The sequence below is a fragment of the Nicotiana attenuata genome, unplaced genomic scaffold (assembly GCF_001879085.1).
Source record: "Nicotiana attenuata strain UT unplaced genomic scaffold, NIATTr2, whole genome shotgun sequence".
Classification (NCBI taxonomy): Eukaryota; Viridiplantae; Streptophyta; class Magnoliopsida; order Solanales; family Solanaceae; genus Nicotiana; species Nicotiana attenuata.
In genome coordinates, this window is record NW_017671177.1 from 172,524 (window position 1) to 190,058 (window position 17,535).

At 37.3% G+C, this 17,535-nt stretch overlaps 2 protein-coding genes across 2 annotated transcripts; both read right to left on the reverse strand.

Annotated features, from left to right (window-relative positions):
- Window positions 1–5,741: 5,741 nt before the first annotated feature.
- Window positions 5,742–10,902, reverse strand: LOC109206453 (nitrate reductase [NADH] 2). Its single transcript, XM_019369273.1, has 4 exons — window positions 9,748–10,902; window positions 9,329–9,469; window positions 8,128–8,360; window positions 5,742–7,423 (listed from the first exon to the last, which is right to left on the reverse strand). Exons 1-4 carry the CDS (start codon window positions 10,757–10,759, stop codon window positions 6,095–6,097), a joined length of 2,715 nt encoding a protein of 904 aa, XP_019224818.1. The 5' UTR covers window positions 10,760–10,902; the 3' UTR covers window positions 5,742–6,094.
- A 2,711-nt stretch (window positions 10,903–13,613) lies between these two features.
- On the reverse strand, window positions 13,614–14,471 carry LOC109206447. Its single transcript, XM_019369271.1, has one exon. It carries the CDS (start codon window positions 14,469–14,471, stop codon window positions 13,614–13,616), a length of 858 nt encoding a protein of 285 aa, XP_019224816.1.
- Window positions 14,472–17,535: the final 3,064 nt, after the last annotated feature.

Here is a 17,535-nt window from a genome sequence, read left to right on the forward strand (position 1 = left end):
ATGGCTTAATGATCTGATTTTAATACATTTAGAACCTACGTGCATTTTAACTTTAAAAACCGCTTTTATTTATTTTAAAGAAGATTTAACGTCGTCTAAAATATGTCTTTGGATCACGTCACATGAAATGCACCCGTAATCCGAAACACATTTTATTCAACGTCATAAGGATTTGGATTTGGGTCACATGAAATGCACACCCGAGTTTAGGAAGGTAATATTATTAAAGCACGCGCCTAAAGCAACTACGCGTTTTAGCTCTGCGAGGGCCATGAAATTTCGCTAAATGGCGCGCCTCGAATTCTAAGGTTGAGTTTAAAATTAATTAAAACGAGGGCCACGCGATTGTCATTTTTGTTCGGCATGGCGCACCTCAAATTATTCTACTTAAAAGGTTTCTAAACTAATTCATGAGGGCCATAAATTGTTATTGGTTTGAATGGCACACCTCAAAATATCAAAAGAATCTAATTAATTAAAGAACAATTGTGGAACTTCTACTTGTTTAAATAAAAACTCAAACCTACTATCTACCTGGAAAAACAACGAATTAAAGGGATTTTAAAGTCCAATTTCCAGTCGCCTCTAAGCTTGGGCTCAATGAGCCCAAAACCTTTTGCAAATGTAGATGCGCAGAATCCCTGAGGCTTAAAATAAATGCCTCAAGCAGGCCCAATTCGGAAACTTGGCAACTGAAAGTAATGACTCAGGATCGAGTCCCTACGATGGTATGAAGCAGCACACACGCATATTGGAATCAACTCGCTCCCAGGAAGCATACACACAAATATTACTGAGCTTTCCGATTTGACTATTTCATCAAAGACATGAGTAGATCATCATTTTTTAAGACTCGAAATTTGGAAATCAACAAGTAATCATGCTTGAATCCATTCTTTGCTTTTAAAACTAATTTTAAGAGAGCATTTTCGTGCTATTTGAGACCTTTGCTTGAGCTATGCGACTGACAAGTAATGAACCTGTAGGCTAATCTATGAAAATAATAATAGTCTGAATTATACCCTTAAACTAAATGTGTTTGCCAAACTTCCCATAATAGACCAGTACGACTTCCCAAACCATATTTTGGCATTTAACAAAACTGAAATGACACTTTCAGAAAATAAGAACCCAATCGACTTCCATTTGAACTTCTCTTATTCTCAGAGAGCTTAAGACATTCACGAAAAGAAACAGCACTCAGACCAAACTGTAAGGCTATACAGGACAGATTCAACATGATTTTTGGAAGATAACTTCAGTAACTCCTAATTAGAATTAACATGTATTAAAACCCATGACTATGGGATCAAAACCAAACACTTCAACCAGTTAAACTGCATGACCACAGTCCATAATTATTACATGTATTACCAAGTCCAAAACATGAATTTCTCATACTCTAATGGAACCTAGAACTAGCATCTAATCCAAATGTATTTCATGATGAAATCTCTACATCAAGCTAAACTAAATATGAGCAATACAAAACTGAGTTACACAGTAGTTATAACAGAAATTGATTTGTTCTCATTTAATTCCGATTCACATTCACAGATCCTTATACACATTCAGTCAAGCTTCCACTCCATTATAATTTCAAGAAAAATACCTGGATATTGAAAGGGAACAAAAGGTAAGGATTCAGAAAAGCAGCAGCCCAGTAATCAGGAAGCAAAACAGGAATCAGCTCAGTTTTCAGTAGCAAAACAATAACACCGAGCACTGAACAAACACACCAGCCTTTCAAGGCCAAAATCAACCCATTTTTCACTCCAGATGAATCAGAAAGTTGTTTCAGAATACAAAAACCTCCAGATGCAACGCAACATTAATGGAACGTTTTCCAGTCGTTTCTGAGTTTTTTTTCTGTATTTTCTATCACTTCAAGTTCTGTTCAAAGTCAAGGTAATGTGTGCCTTTATAAGCAAGGAAGTAGGGCAACTCACAGACCTCAGTCTTTACATTTTGCCCCCTTCTCAATTTTTTGTTTTAGCTCCCATACCCCTATCTTATTTATCAGAATTTCAAAACAGCCCCAATCCCACTTCCTAGAAGCTTCCTAGGCAGTTAACAAAAGATTCCCTACCCCAACTTCCCCAAATTACCCTCTACACCTCTGTTAATTACCCTTGGGCCAGCCTGGGTCGAGTTAACCCAATGCCCCAAATGAATGTCTCTTACCTGGGTCAGCAATGACCATGGGTAACTCAAAAGTCCAACCATCACAAATGATTGATCAAAGAAAATCAAACTCTGAAAAGAAAACAAACAATAATGCAGAATTTATGAATAAACCTAATTTAAACTACCAACTAAGATGGGCTCTATTATTAAAGAAAAACAAGACAAAAAACAACAAAAAGAAGAAAAATGAAATAAGTAAACCGAGAAAAAGAACTACTACAGTTATCCAAAATGAGGGGAAAGGGAGCGGGAAATACCAATTTATGCGAAATGTCTTGACAAACGACACGAATCGTCGAACGATGATGGGAATAGACATTTGGCCAGAACCCGGCGAGTTCGTGACAATCCGGTGACCTCGGAATGAACTAAGGCCAACGCCATTCGATTTCTCATGTTAAGAGCAATTGACTGACGTAAGTTATAGGTCAAATCGAGCCGAAACCCTACGCAAATTTAAAAGAAACATAATAGTCTAGGGTTGAACTTCTTAGATTTGGAATTGGGGGAATTTCATTGGGATTTTTGAGAAATAGATGTGGGGATAGGGTTTGAGAGAGCCTGGGGGTGGCGTGGTACGAATTTGAGGCAGTTTGAAGTTGTGCTGCCACCGGAGCCGGCGAGGATTTTTAGGCGGCTCTAGGGTTTCTCATTCTCTGAGTTGAGCGACATGAACGAGGGGGAATGGGATCGGGGGGGGGGGGGGTTTAATTTCAGACATTTTTATATTATGGGGTATTAAGTTCCGAGCCGTTGGATCGCTGAAATCCAATGGCTGAGATGAAAGGGGCTCAAAACGGGGTCGTTTGGTAGAGAATGGGGCTAGACCGGGTTATGGCTTGGGGCTGGGGCGGATTTTGGGCCGGATTGGGGTAATTTGGACGGGGATTCATTTGGGCTGAGAGGGAAATCACTAATTTTGGCCCAGAAATTTATTCCTTCATCTAATTCCTTTTCTTTTTTATTTCTTCCTTTTTTTCTAATTTCTTTTTAATTTAAAACTAAAAATAAACCTAAATTAATTCCTAATCCAAATTACCTAATCAAATTAAATCAACCAACTTTAAATAACAATTACCACAAATTGTTAAAAAACCTAATTTAAAGAGAAAAACTACCAAAATTCCAAAATTAGAATTAAAAGTGCAAAAATAACTATTTTTTGTGATTTTTCCGATTTTATAAAACCACTAATTTGGAATTAATCCTAAAATGTCGAATTAAATCCTAAATGCAAATGCAACATATTTTTTGTATTTTTCATTAATTAAACAAAAATAAAAATGCACAGACAAATGCAAACAATTAGCAGAAAATGCCATAAAAATCCAAAAAATTTGCAAATAATGAAAGAAATTATTTTGTTTTGAATTTATGAGAGTAATTCATATAGGGCAAAAATCACGTGCTCACAGCTGCCCCTCTTTGCTCGGAAACACAAGGAGTTTTCGTGCAAAGATAAAGTGAGCGGATACGAGCAATTTTTGCCTATTTGAATACTCCGTAGGAAGTATTTTTGAAAGAGTTGACCGCACCCTGCTTCTGAGGTTGCCTACATATCCTTGGCTATAAAGGAATCAGGTCAGTGTAGTTCGGAAAGTTTTGGTAGCTGGGACTACCATGAAGTTGTGATTTCACTGTTGTTGTTGCTGCTGCTACTGCTTACTGAACCCCTTATTACACCATGATAAAGTAAAAGAAGCAAGACTAAACTATAATCTATGAATTACAATAAATCCTATCTATATCCTCAAACTTGATCTTGCAGCTCTTGTTGCCATGTTGACTTGTATTCTCCCGGTGGAATTCCTTTATTGCCGCCTTGACTTGTAATCTGAGATGTTTTCCCTTTTCTCCAGGGGGATGCCTGATTGCTGAACTCGAATTGTACTTTGAGATGCTTTCCTTTTCTCCAGGTGGGCGCCTGATTGCTGAATTTGAATGTATTCCCGTGCTCTCCAGGTGGGCTCCTGATTGCTAAACTTGAAATGTATTCCCATGCTCTCCAGGCGGGCTCCTGACTGCTGAACTTGAAATGTATTCCCATGCTCTCCAGGCGGGCTCCTGATTTCAACAAAATNATATATATATATATATATATATATATATATATATATATATATGTTGAACTTCCTTCGTAAGTTTACTTTTTTATATTTTGACTCTTCTTAGTAGAAATTCTAGTGTTGTCACTGGCTTAACGAAATAAAAACTGTTGATAATTTTAACTGCATTTATCTCTTTTGGTTTCTTAGGATCGCAGTGTGTAATTCGAAATAATATTCCACACTAATATTTTAAAACTAAAATTGAAGTTGTACTAGATTTTTTAAGTAATGACTTTAATATACCTGATTATCTTTTTAGATGAATGCTAATTTTAATCTAGTCAATTTTTTCCATGATTATCTTAGTCGTACACAAGTCTTTTATCTTGGCTTATGAAGGAGTAATCATGCTATCGATTTAGGGAAATTACCAGCTATGTCCATTTATAAGTAGCTCATTACAAAAATTGTCCAATTGATAAAATATTACTAATATTAGCCAAATTAGCCAATTAGCTATTTGTAGCAAAAAATATCAAATTTTTGCTTTGTTTTGAGTGGGTGTTATTAGAATAGATTGGGCACAATTTAAGGAGCTTGAATCTCAGTTTTGGGATGATTTGGTGAAGTTTTGAGGTGATTTGAATTGAAAATTCGAAGTAAAAGCTGAAATGAAAAAAAAAATGATATGTGTATCACACTGTGTATCATTTGTGTATCACATATGTATCAATTGTGTATCACATGTATATCCATGTATACCTGTGTGTGTGATACATGCGTGATACATGTGTCGCAGAAGACTTTTTTGAACTCGATTTAATTACGAATTTTGATACAAAACCAGTCCAAATCACCTCCAATCTTCCTCAAATTTTGTATATTGACTTATCTATATATTTTCAATGAATTTCAACTATACCCATTGAAAAAGTTCCTTTTTTGTTTAGATTTTTGGAATATTGTATAGATTTTTGTATTTCATCACCTTATTTGCTACCCCGTCCATGAAATTTCCTTTCCGTCTTGTATCTAATCTTGCTAATCACGCTTAAAAATATGGTAGGTGATTTTTGCATGTGATTCTTTGAGAAAAAGAACCCTATTATTTGGTTTTTCAATTTTTGTTGGCTAGTTTTGGTAAGTCTATGACTAATGGCTAGAGGTTGGTAAGTTGAGATTTATTTGAGACATTTGTGTAAGTTTCCCATCGATTTATAAGCAACTAAAATTGGTTCGAAAAAAAGACAAAAGCAAAATTAAATAGAAGTTGAAAGGGGAATATACAAAAGTTCTAGAATATTATTTTCAAGGACCACATAAAGAAAATAGTTTTTTTTTCAAAAAGTAGATTAATTACCATATCGTCTGCATAATGATATTTGTGGTTTAAACTTTTCTCTTATTTAAGGTCGAATTAAAGAGTTTTAGAAAAAGAACAAAATATTCACCAGAGACTAGAAGCTAAAGTAAGAGTAGTTAACTACATCGGGAAAAGGAACAATGTTTTGCAATTACTATATATATACATTGATATTTTGAAGAATCTCTTACAAGAAGACACATGAGTACAATGTTACTATTCCACGAGGAATTGAATACAATTTGTCATGGTAAACATTACAACCTTTTGACATAGACATACTAGTACAGTACAACATTTCTTCCCTAAAGAATCACTTTGTAGGAAGAGAAAACCTTTATATCCTAAGGTTTAAAAAAATTCTAAAAAAAAAAAAAAAGATGTAAGAACTACAAACAGTACGTAGTACATGGGGGTGATAAACCAAATACAATATGTACAACTGATAGGGGGAAACAAAAAATTTATTCCTGCAGATAATGTTTTGTTTTGAAAATTAGAACACCAATAAGGAATCCTTAATGTCATAGCCCATCTTCTCCAAGTTTGGATTAACAGCAAATTGAATCATAGGAGGCGGTCCACAAGCCAAAGCCAGTGTTGTGTGAGATGGCTCAGGGATATGTTCTCTCAAAATGGCTTCTGTAATAAAACCAAGGCTGTACTTCCATCCTTCTTTAATAGAATCTTGAACCACATACCAAACTTTAACCCTTCCTGGAATTTTCTCAGCCCATGAATCAAGCTCTTCCTTAAGTAAAATATCATCCTCTGTTCTGTTAGCATACACCACATACATTTCTGTGTCATCTTCTGGATCTTTCAGAATTGCCTGCATGACTTGATAAACTGGAGTTATTCCTGTTCCACCTGCTATCATGGCCAACTTCTTGGCAAACTTGTGTTTGCCATGAACTAAGAAATTTCCCTTTCCTTGGTATTCAATGTGACCTAACGGACCTTTCACGTCGAGAAATGACCCTAATGGGAGAGAATCAAGATACTGTGACATTTGCCCTCCATTAGGGAATTTAGGGTGAATTCCTTTGAAGTATATCTTGACAACCAACTCGAAGTACCCCACCTCATCGATCGTGCTAGTAGGCGTGTAAGCGCGCATGCAGAGTTTATCGTCAATAACGGCACAGAGGAAGATGTGTTTTCCAACAGGCAATCCCAAGACTTGATCCTCAGAGGGCAATGCAAATCGAAATTTCCTAACATCAGGGGAGATGGATTGTTTGTCGATGAGTTTGCATGGGATTTTCTCTCTTGGAATGAGGGCCACACTCCTCTGCGCTGGAACAAGTTCCTTAATAGGTGCTAGAAAGCTGCTGAAGGAAGAAGATCCGTGGACGGAGTTGCCAGGAGAGTCAGAGGTGTAACCAGTAGTTATGAGTTCACCAATCCTGAAATCCTCCAAAAGCTTCTTAGCCTTATCAGAATGAATTGCATCAAATTCCTCAGTGCAATCAGTGCCAGCATTGATGAGAATGCTGTCAGTCCCACCAGGGTGATCTTTCAAGAAACGCGTGGCGTCATAGATATGACCGTGGACTATGATCCAAGCAGAGTCAGCCGAGCTGTGTTTCCTGACCTCGGACATGGAGTACATCTTGGAAGCAGTGTTCATGAATGGAGTTGAGATACTCTTCTTTAGTGTTGGAGGTGCCTCTGCTGATATCTCCAAATGTCTCTCCTTCGCCATCCATCCACCTGATTGGTTTCCAGGTTGAGTCGGGTGCTCAAACACTATTCCAATCTCTCCCTTGTGAGGCTTGCACACATTCATCTTTACCCGGAACCAGCAATTGTTCATCATTCCCTGAACATTGCAACATAGCACAATATTTAGAAAATGTAATAACATTATGTACTAACACTGATCATAGTGTAAGAGAATTGTTTCACCTAAATGATTTCTATAGATAACCGTCTGTCGAAAGTGGAATTAGTAACGTTGTCAGCTTATATAAGTTAAATTCATTTATGTAATTACAATTTTTAGAGTATATAAAAAAAATACTACTAATTAATTAGACCAAGTAATGTTCAAGGATGAAATGATGTTATAAACAGTGACTCAGTGTTGGTGTCAAGATTTACATATCTAGATGAATTGACCTGGTGGACTGGGCAAGTGGTATTCACATCTAGTTCATATGATCAAGTCTCTGCTTACATAATATGAAATGATTGTACTTTGCTATAACTACCAAGAATTTTCAGGGCTGGTACGTTAGTGGCTTGGAATTGATCTATGGAGTATGGACCACACACCTCAAAAAAAAGGGGGGAATCTTAGACTAAAACTAGTGAAAAGTTTTTTTGTTTGTAGTTTTTTGTTTTGGCATGTGAACACATGTGCTCTGTGAATCTAGATAATGAAGCAATCACAAAAAAGTTGAAATATCAAAAATAGGAACAAAATTGCAGGGTTTACATTTATTGACAAAATTGTAAAATAACTTTACACCATTAGTATATAGAAGTTAAAATAAATAAAGGTAAAAGGAGAAGTGAACGTACCATGACGTTCCAAATAAGCTTCTCGGGTTGAGTATTGAGGGTCTCATCCCAAGCTCGAACAGCAATTTCTTTAGCACTGAGCAAGTCTAACACCTCAACCTCGAGTGACCAAAAGCACCAACACCAATACTTGCCATATTTGGTGGGCTTCTCTGGGTGATCTAGTGTGCTAACTTGCCATGTTTCTCCTCCATCCAACGTCACTTCTACTCGCGTTACTTTTTTCCCTCCGCCTGTTACACGTTCACAATCAGTATTTCAATCAATACAATGGCTAATTATTCTACCCGTTTTGTCAGTTCCTCGAGCATCTTTTCCTAACAGGTTTACTCCTATAATAGTAGCTGAAGTTAATTTTCCTACGTAACACTTTTGCTCATTTGAAGGGTCAATTGCACAAGGAATTGACAAATTAAACTTAATGGTGGCCCTGTACTGGAAAGTGGGAAGTAATTAGGCACGTTGTTTAGAAGAAATAGTATTGACTAGATCCATATAAAGTGACCCCTTGAGAGTTTTCTAATTGCATATTGTATTGAACATTACTATAATAATTCAACAAAGGTTGTTGTTGAGGCAACCCAAGATGCAGGAACTAAAAAGATTCCGTGCTTTCGACAATTGAATTTAATATTCACTTGATTTACTATAGCATTAATTTTGTACTACCAATGACCGACTCTTCAGAACTAGGAAAGTTCCCCAGGTTTTTGTGTACTATCATAAAAGAAAATACTTAAATAAAACCATGTTTGCCTTTTCTTTCTGTTCTGTTCCAATTACTCCATTTTACTACTATTCTCCCTAATCCCAGTACCAATAGTTGTATTCACAGACTTTTTAACTAGTATTTAGTTTAAATTGTCTACCAATTATTGACTCTTTGTAAGTATTAGAAAATATCACCTCCTATTCATATTAATATTCCGTCTTTAAAGTTTTTACACGCTTTTTAAAGAAGACATCTAATAAATTTAAATTCTACTATAATTATATTTTACATTTAATTAAGGACGGTGAGGTTATCGGGTCAAAAATAGCAAGTATTTTTCATCAATGAACTCTCTGAGAAAGTAAGGAAGCAAGTGGGTGCATAAGGACGAAGTAAAACGTCAGAGTTAGATGATACGATGTATATCCACAAAACTAAGAAATATCAAAATTTTCAGCAAATTCGAAAAAAAAAAAAAGAAATACTAACCAGAATAAGCATAGCCCCTCAACGTGTAAGGTCGCTGAGTCGTCCAGGCGTTAATAGGCAAAATTTCTTCATGACATGGCGTCGTAATGACAGAGTTAATATTAAGCTCGTTGATGATGTACTCTGGCTTGTACCACCATGCTGCACACAGATTAACCATTTGATTTGAGATAATGACAGGACCATATACCTAGATGCGTTGAATATAATTGTTTCCTTTTTATTTACTTTAGTGAAAGGAAAATTCAAAACCATATAATTAGAAGTAAGCTTTCAGTTGATTTTGTATTCTAAGAAATATTTTACTTCTATGTGCAAGTCTCAACTAATTAAAATATATTTATACCACTTAATAAAAATGATAACTAAATATAAATATGTATGTTAGTCACATAAATTGAAATAGTTACGGTACGTACCTTCAGTATTTGCAAGTTCAGCATCAACATGGGGAGGAAGAACTCTATTGTCCTTGAAATGATAATAGCTGTCTGATTCTTGGGTGGTGACTATAATCCTCTTTATCCATTTCACCATTCTTCCTCCAATGAATCCTGGAATTATCATTCGTACTGGAAACCCGTGGTCGGGTGCCAATTTTTCTCCGTTCTGCATGTAAGCTACGATGATATCTCGTGCTGGATCCATTGCAAATTCCTTCTTAATGCTGGTTCCATACTTTGAACCACCACCTCCCGGCAACACATCAGCTCCTTCGAAGCAAACATTAAGCGCCCCTTTATTCTTGCTAAAAACACCACACCGTTTTAGCAAAGCGCGGAGGGGTACCCCGCGCCATATAGTTGTTGAAACGGCAGCGGCGCCCCAGTTGAAACCAATGGTTTGTTTAACCATGTTCTGTTCTTTCCTTCGATTGCCAGCACACACAAGCGTAACCGGCAATTCTCTACAAGGGAATTCGTTAACCAACTGGTCCATTGTGAATTTCATAGGACGCTTCACTAGTCCCGTGACTTCCACGGTCCAGTCATCCCACGTGCCCTTGGGAACCGGTCCATGGTTACGAACGTAATGAAGTGGGACCGGTGTGATAAAACCGTGGTGCATGAGCCGGTTCAACGGTGGTTCGGAGTTAAATGGATGCTTTCCGGTGAGACGAATCATGGAAAAGTTGCGTTCAATCCAATTATCAGCGGTACCTTCGTCCCTAGTGTCATGAACAGATGGCTCTAATTCTGAATTCCCTTTTTTTATCATTTGAAGGTACTCATTTTTTTCGTCATCATCATCGTCGTCTTCACTCGACGAGTAATCAAGGTAAATGGTGGAATTTGGTTTCTTTTGGAAATTAGTACTGTTGGGCGAAGGGAAGTTGCAGCCACGAACCGGGGAATCAGACCGGGGCTTGAAAGACCGGGATAAACCGGCTTCTAGGTGACTGAACTGCCTGTTTTCGACAGATGCCGCCATAGATTATTCTAAAAAAGAATATGAATGGGTATTGGGGAAAAAAAAAAGGAAAGAAGGAAGAAAATTTTTCTCTCTCAAAATATTTCTCTCTATCTCACTCTAAGATTTGATTTTCTTGTTCTGTTTGGGAACGAAGTTTGTTAATGCGTAGAGTGGCCTTATATAGAAACGTTACGGACTCTCTCAGTGCCTCCATAGCCCCATACTATACATAAGTAGGACCCAAAAAAATCGACACCCAATTTAATTTGATTTAAAAAAATAGTGACATCACAAAATAAAATAAATAAAACAATTCTAATGATTTACACTTTTTACGCCCGTAGGGTCGGGATCAGAGGAAGATGCGGTGTTGGGGTAAATAGAAATGGCTTAAAGATATGCAGCTGTTGGTTAGCCCTCTGTTTCTTCTTATTGCCGTGGTTTTCACTGAATTATGGTCAACACATTAACCATTATTTCAGAGGAGTGGCTAGGTAAATGTTTGGTGGCATCTGATATTTACCCGAATTAAATATAATTAAATTTTCAGTAGTAAAAAATTAAGGTTAAAATATATATCATTAACTTTTTTTTTTTTGGTAATAAATGGGAATATTACCATTCCAACCCAAATGCTTCACATCCTAAGAGCATCAAGTGTACTAGCACTTCTAGTACATCAAGACCTCAACAAAAAATAACTCTTCTAAGTACAAAAATCCAACGACTTTAGAAGAAAGAAATAAAAAATCAATCAACAGAATTCAACCTAACTACATATAGTCTTTGTATCATCAGTGGACATTGTTTAGCTCTTTTAGACTCTGCATACACACTCATTCTGTCCACAAGCTCCTTTTTAATTTGCCCAACACAGAACTCCATGTTCAGGTTAATTTGTCTAAAAATTCTCCAGTTCCTCGCTTGCCAAGTATGGTATACAATTGCTCTTATGATTGCTGTTGCAACTTCCTTCCTTAATTGCTTCCAATGCCTCCTTTTAATCCATTGTATCATCTCTGGTATTGCCATATCTGGTAGTCTGATTGCTACCCAACTTATCAGAGCACCTCTCATATTTTTTACCCAACAACAGCCCCCAAACAGATGTTGTTGTGTCTCCATCACTCCCAGATTACACATGCAATACTCAGCATCACCTGTGATAGGAATGTGCAGTTGTAATAGTCTTCCCTTTGTTTACATTTTTTGTTGATATGCCAGCCACAAAACAAATCTATGTCTTGGTAACATTACCCTGCTCCATATCAAATCCATTTCCCTGCACCTTGACTTATGCCCTAACATTACATTGTAACTGCTAGATACAGAATAATCTCCATTGCTCGTCAACCTATATGTGTTCCCATTGTACCATTGTGCCATATTATGTTTTAAACTATTTATCTTCTTCCAATACCAACTACAGTCAGAAGGTGGATTATGCTCCCAAATATTCCTACAGGAATTCATATACATCCCATGTACCCATCTCACCCACAGTACTTCCTTGTTTGTTACTAATTTCCATAGCAGTTTACCAACAGAAGCTATATTCCAATTTTTACACCCCTTAATGTTTAGTCCTCCATATTTATTTGGTCTACATAGTACATCCCATGATACCAATGTCATCTTTCTATGTCCTTCTGTACTGCCCCATAGATACTCCCTGCATTTCCTGTCAACTGCTTTTATAACACTTTGAGGGAGTGTAAATACAGCCCCCTAAAAGTTGTATATTGCAAACAACACTGCGATCACTTGCAGTCTACCTGCATATGATAGTTGTTTCGCATACCCTGATTGAATGTTTATTGTAATCTTCTCCACTAGCTGATGACACTCTACTTTGCTCCACTTCTTTGATGTTAAGGGTAGCCCCAGGTATCTCATAGGTAATGTACTCACTAGGAACCCTGTATCTCTCACAATAGACTGTTTTGTAGCCTCATTCATCCTGCTAAAAATATGTTTGATTTCTCCATATTAGCTACCAACCCTGACACTTCACTGAAATGGTTCACTACTTCCATCATCCTGAGGATAGATTGACTGTTACCTTTGCAAAATAACATCAAATCATCTGCAAATATCAGGTGTGTCAGTTTGGTGGTCTTGCACATGGGGCGAAATTGAAAATCTGGGAGCTCACTCATTTTATTTAACCCTCTAGATAGGAACAGTAATGGAGACATAGGATCTCCCTGTCTCAACCCTCTTTTTCCTTCAAAGTAACCATATCCTGCACCATTCACTTTCACAGTGAATGTAGTTATTGTAACACACATCATAATCAGTTGGATGAACGGCATTGGAAAATCATAACCTTTAAGAACTTCCTCCAAAAATTCCCACCTAACCATATTATATGCTTTCTTTAGGTCAATCTTCATCAAGCATCTTGGAGTAGTCTTCCTGTTATAATGCCTCAATAGATCATGGCATATAAGCACATTGTGAATAAGTGATCTGCCTTCAATAAATGTTGCTTGATTGTCGGCTACAATTATAGGAATGGCTTTCCTCAATCTTTTAGAAATGATCTTAGAAATACATTTATAGATAACATTGCAACAAGAAATATGCCTGAATTGGCTAGCCTGCAAGGGATTCTTCACTTTTGGTATAAGAGCTATACTAGTTGAATTTATCTGAATAAGTATTTGCCCATTATCAAGAAATTCCAACACTGCCTTGGTCACCTCCTCTCCAATAATTGACCAACATGCTTTATAAAATCCACTCCCATATCCATCTGGACCTGGACTTTTAGTATCATTTATACTGAACATAGCATTCTTCACTTCTGGGCCTGTGTATGATCTTACCAATTGCAATTGTTGAGTAGTTGACAGTACTTTCGCGTTCTTCATAAAGCTCTGAATGGCATGATCCCTGTATCTTCCCTTTGTCCCCAGTAGCTCCTGATAATACTCCACAAATATACATGATATCTCTTCCTGCTTAGTTTCAGGCATCCAAACTTATCAGCAATTTGGATAATGGCTTCTTGCAACCTTCTGTGCTTTATCACTGAAAAGAAATATCTATTATTATCATCTCCCAACTTAATCCAAGTAGCTTTGCTCCTTTGTTGAAGGTATACTTCTGCCAAATAAGATGATCTCTTGAATTTTTGGAACTTCTGTATTTCTTCTAGCTGTAGCTCAACATCCAGTGGATTTCTATGAAGCTCTACTTGAGTTGCAGCCAAAGCCATTCTGTCTGCATCATCTTCTTCAATAACATTACTGAAATAACTTCTATTCAACACCTTTAGTTTTTGCTTTAGCATTTTTAGCTTCTTAACCACTTTGAACATACTACATCCTTCAACATTCTGTCCCCATCCCTCTTTAACTATATCTATAAAGTTTGGATGAGAGGCCCAAACATTACAGAATTTAAAAGCAGCTTTGACCCTCCTAGGTGAGTTAGCACTTGATAGCTTAAGTGGGAAATGATCACTTATTCCCTCCTCTAAATAGTAAGCCATATAGACTGGCATTGAATTGAGCCATGCTGTATTAATGAATACCCAATCAATCTTTGATAAGATCCTATTATCTCCATGCCTATCATTCCAGGTATACCTGCTCCCACTGGTTGGTAATTCAAGCAGCTCACATTGCTCTATGCACTGCTGAAACTCTACTATTTCAGCCAAGGTTATAGGATTGCCTCCCACTCTATCTTCAGTATGCAAAATAGAATTAAAGTCTCCCATAACTATCCATGGACCCCCACACTCTTCTTCATAGTGTCTAGGTAGCTTTATAAGCTTCTTCTTTCTTCCTTTGTATTATAAGCATAGACTATAGTCATCATATAAGTAATCTGCAACCTGTTGTGAGTCACCATACATGTTACTGCTTGATAAGCCATAGTACTCAGAGTGACTTTAAAACATTCCTGTCTCCATGCCAACCTAATTCTACCATTATAATGTTCCCTCAAATTGTTATACTCCCTCATCCTCCAAATAGCTTATTAGCCACTTGATCAATTTTCTCAGACTAAATTTTTGTTTCCACCATGCCTATCAACCCTATCTCTTTTTTATTACAAAGGAGTTTCACCTTCTTTTGCTTGTTAGGGGCCTTCATACCCCTAACATTCCAACATAAAATGTTATCCATTACCCCTAGGAGGTGATGCTTTCCCCCCCTCATTCCCCTCAACTTTACTAATATTAGTACCAGTTACAGCAGTATCGTTTATCTCCAACACCTGAAAGTTATTATGATAGCTCCTATCACCAGCTCCCTTCCCCTGTTGTACTTGTCTACTTGTAGTTCTTGTAACATTACTAGGTGTATCCGGCCTGCATTTTCCTGCCTATCCTACACTTTTTGCTTTCCAGTCTCCATTATATTCCCTTGTTTGTTTCTGATTCCTTCCCCATCCTTAATAGAAGTTGGTTGAGTCACCTGTTCTGTTACTCTTTCATCCTTTTTCCCACTACCTTCCTCTGTTGGTTTAGGCTCTGTAACTTGGTTCTTTGTTTTGCAAACTTGTTCATCATGGCCATATTTCCTGCATGCTTTGCACAAAGTTGGCTTCCAATCGTATCGCACTTTCTGCTCCATTAGTAACCCCCGTTCATTCTTAAAAAATACTTTATCTGGCAGTTTATCATCCATTTGAACTTTAACTAGGAGACGTGGAAAACTCAGCCCCAACTTCTTCTCTGTGTGACTATCTACCATCAATGGTCGACTTATTAAACTTCCAATCTTGCTTAACCCTTTAGAACTCCAGTACTTGAAGCCCAACCCAGGCAGTTTAACCCATATAGGAACAGTATACAATTCCTGTGAATTCCATATCCACACGCCAAGCTTTCACAATGACTGGCTTGTTATCAAAATGGTATATACCACTTTGTAATACTTCATTCATCCCTATGATAGAATCAAATCGCACTATCACTATCCTATTTTTTAGCATAGATACCTTGTTTATGCCATGTTTACCCCACATTCTACGAACATATGCATTAAGCACTATGAATGGTGGGTGAGCTCCCAAAACATAGCACACGATTGCAGTTTTTCAGTAGTCAATTTCAGAACTTATGTCCTCAGTCTCAATTTCACAAACAGGTGCTTCGTCATGCAACGCAGGTTCTACAAATTTAAGTTTAAATCCAACATTAGTTACCTTTGTTATATCAAAATTATCCCATATGGAGCCCCTAGCGTTCACTTCTGGTGAAACCTCTGCTTCATCTGCCCATGACAATTTCCCACTCCAAGCTCCAGATTCCAACAGCTTTGGTGATGTCCTCGATGAACCCTTACCCAATTCCATAATCCTCGTACCTGATTGACTTACAATTGGTTCGCCTTCTCCGAAGGATTCCGAGCTCTCTTCCCCATGGTAGCGCACGTTATGGTAACATGCGCTGAGAGAGAAAACCAGTGAGAAGGCGGTTATTTTTTTTTATATTTAACTATGACAGATAAATATATGTATAAGACACGCATATCTTACTTTCATTTGTTTGGTATAAATATCAAATATCAGTAACTATTTATCTGATACAAGTAAAATAATTCAGATAGCTACTGACTTCTTATGAAATAACCGACTCTCTTATACGTTTTTGAACAAGACCAACTTTTCAGAAAGTATTTCTCTTATATATAATGTTTTCAGCGAGCACGTCCAAAAAGTTTCTTCAAATTACACAAGCATTTAACTAATTGTTTTCATTGATACCGTTAGTTATAACGAACTAATTCAATCTCAAATGGACTTTTAATGTGCATATATATATATATATATATATATATATATATATATATATATATATATATATATATGTATTTGTGTGTGTGTGTGCGCGCGCATTGTTTGACTGAAAATTATCGAATACTTTCCAAGCAAATCAATCGAAATAATTCAAAGGGTAAATCATAGCTAATCATAATTAATCACTGAATTAGAAGACCAACTTGAGACATAGAAATAATCAATTATGGAACAATATAAACGGGGTTTTATTCATCAAGGTGACTTGACCTGCCTCTCCTTGAAGAGGTTCAGGATCTTACATTGATCTTGTTTCTTGCTCCACTTATGGAGTATATCTTTCTATTTCTGGAGTATTCAGAGTTGTGTCGAAGAAGAAGCCCCCCTTGGGAGGTTCTCTCTCTTGGTATTTATAGCCTCAGGCTTTTTCATCTGGTCACGAATGGGCCCCTCCTTTTGTTGTGGAGACGTCCCCTCATTTGTTTTAAGGACAGCTGTCATAAGTCAAGAGTCAGCGGCGTTGACCATTTACTACAAAGTGGTCGTGATGGGGTTGACCCCCTGGTCGCAAAATGGCCGAATATCTGCCAATACAGTTAGTCCCTCCGTTCGTCGAGGTCGTGCTCGAGTCGACTTCGGCGGACGGATAGAGCGGCGTGATCGGGGAGGGTCCTTAAAAATGAATTTTCGGAATCGAACTGTTGGTTGGCGAGTGGAGCGTCATCCTGCGCAGTCGTTCGTAATGGCGCACGTTTTCATGAAACCGAATCACTTCGTGCACGGTTATGTATTAATGGCGATCGTTGGGTCCCGTGCAGGCAGAATCCGTTATTTATAACTAGAGAAGATGTGTCATTTTGTTCTTTACATGTTCATTGTTCTTCTAAGAGAAATCTCGAGAAGCCTTTTCTTCTGTCAAATCGCATTTTCCCTATTCTTCTGATCATTATCATCATTGATTTCTCCGTCTCCCTTGTCAAAGTTCTTCTTTCTTTCGCTCGTGAATCGATTATGGCAGGCACTTCTTCTCGCGG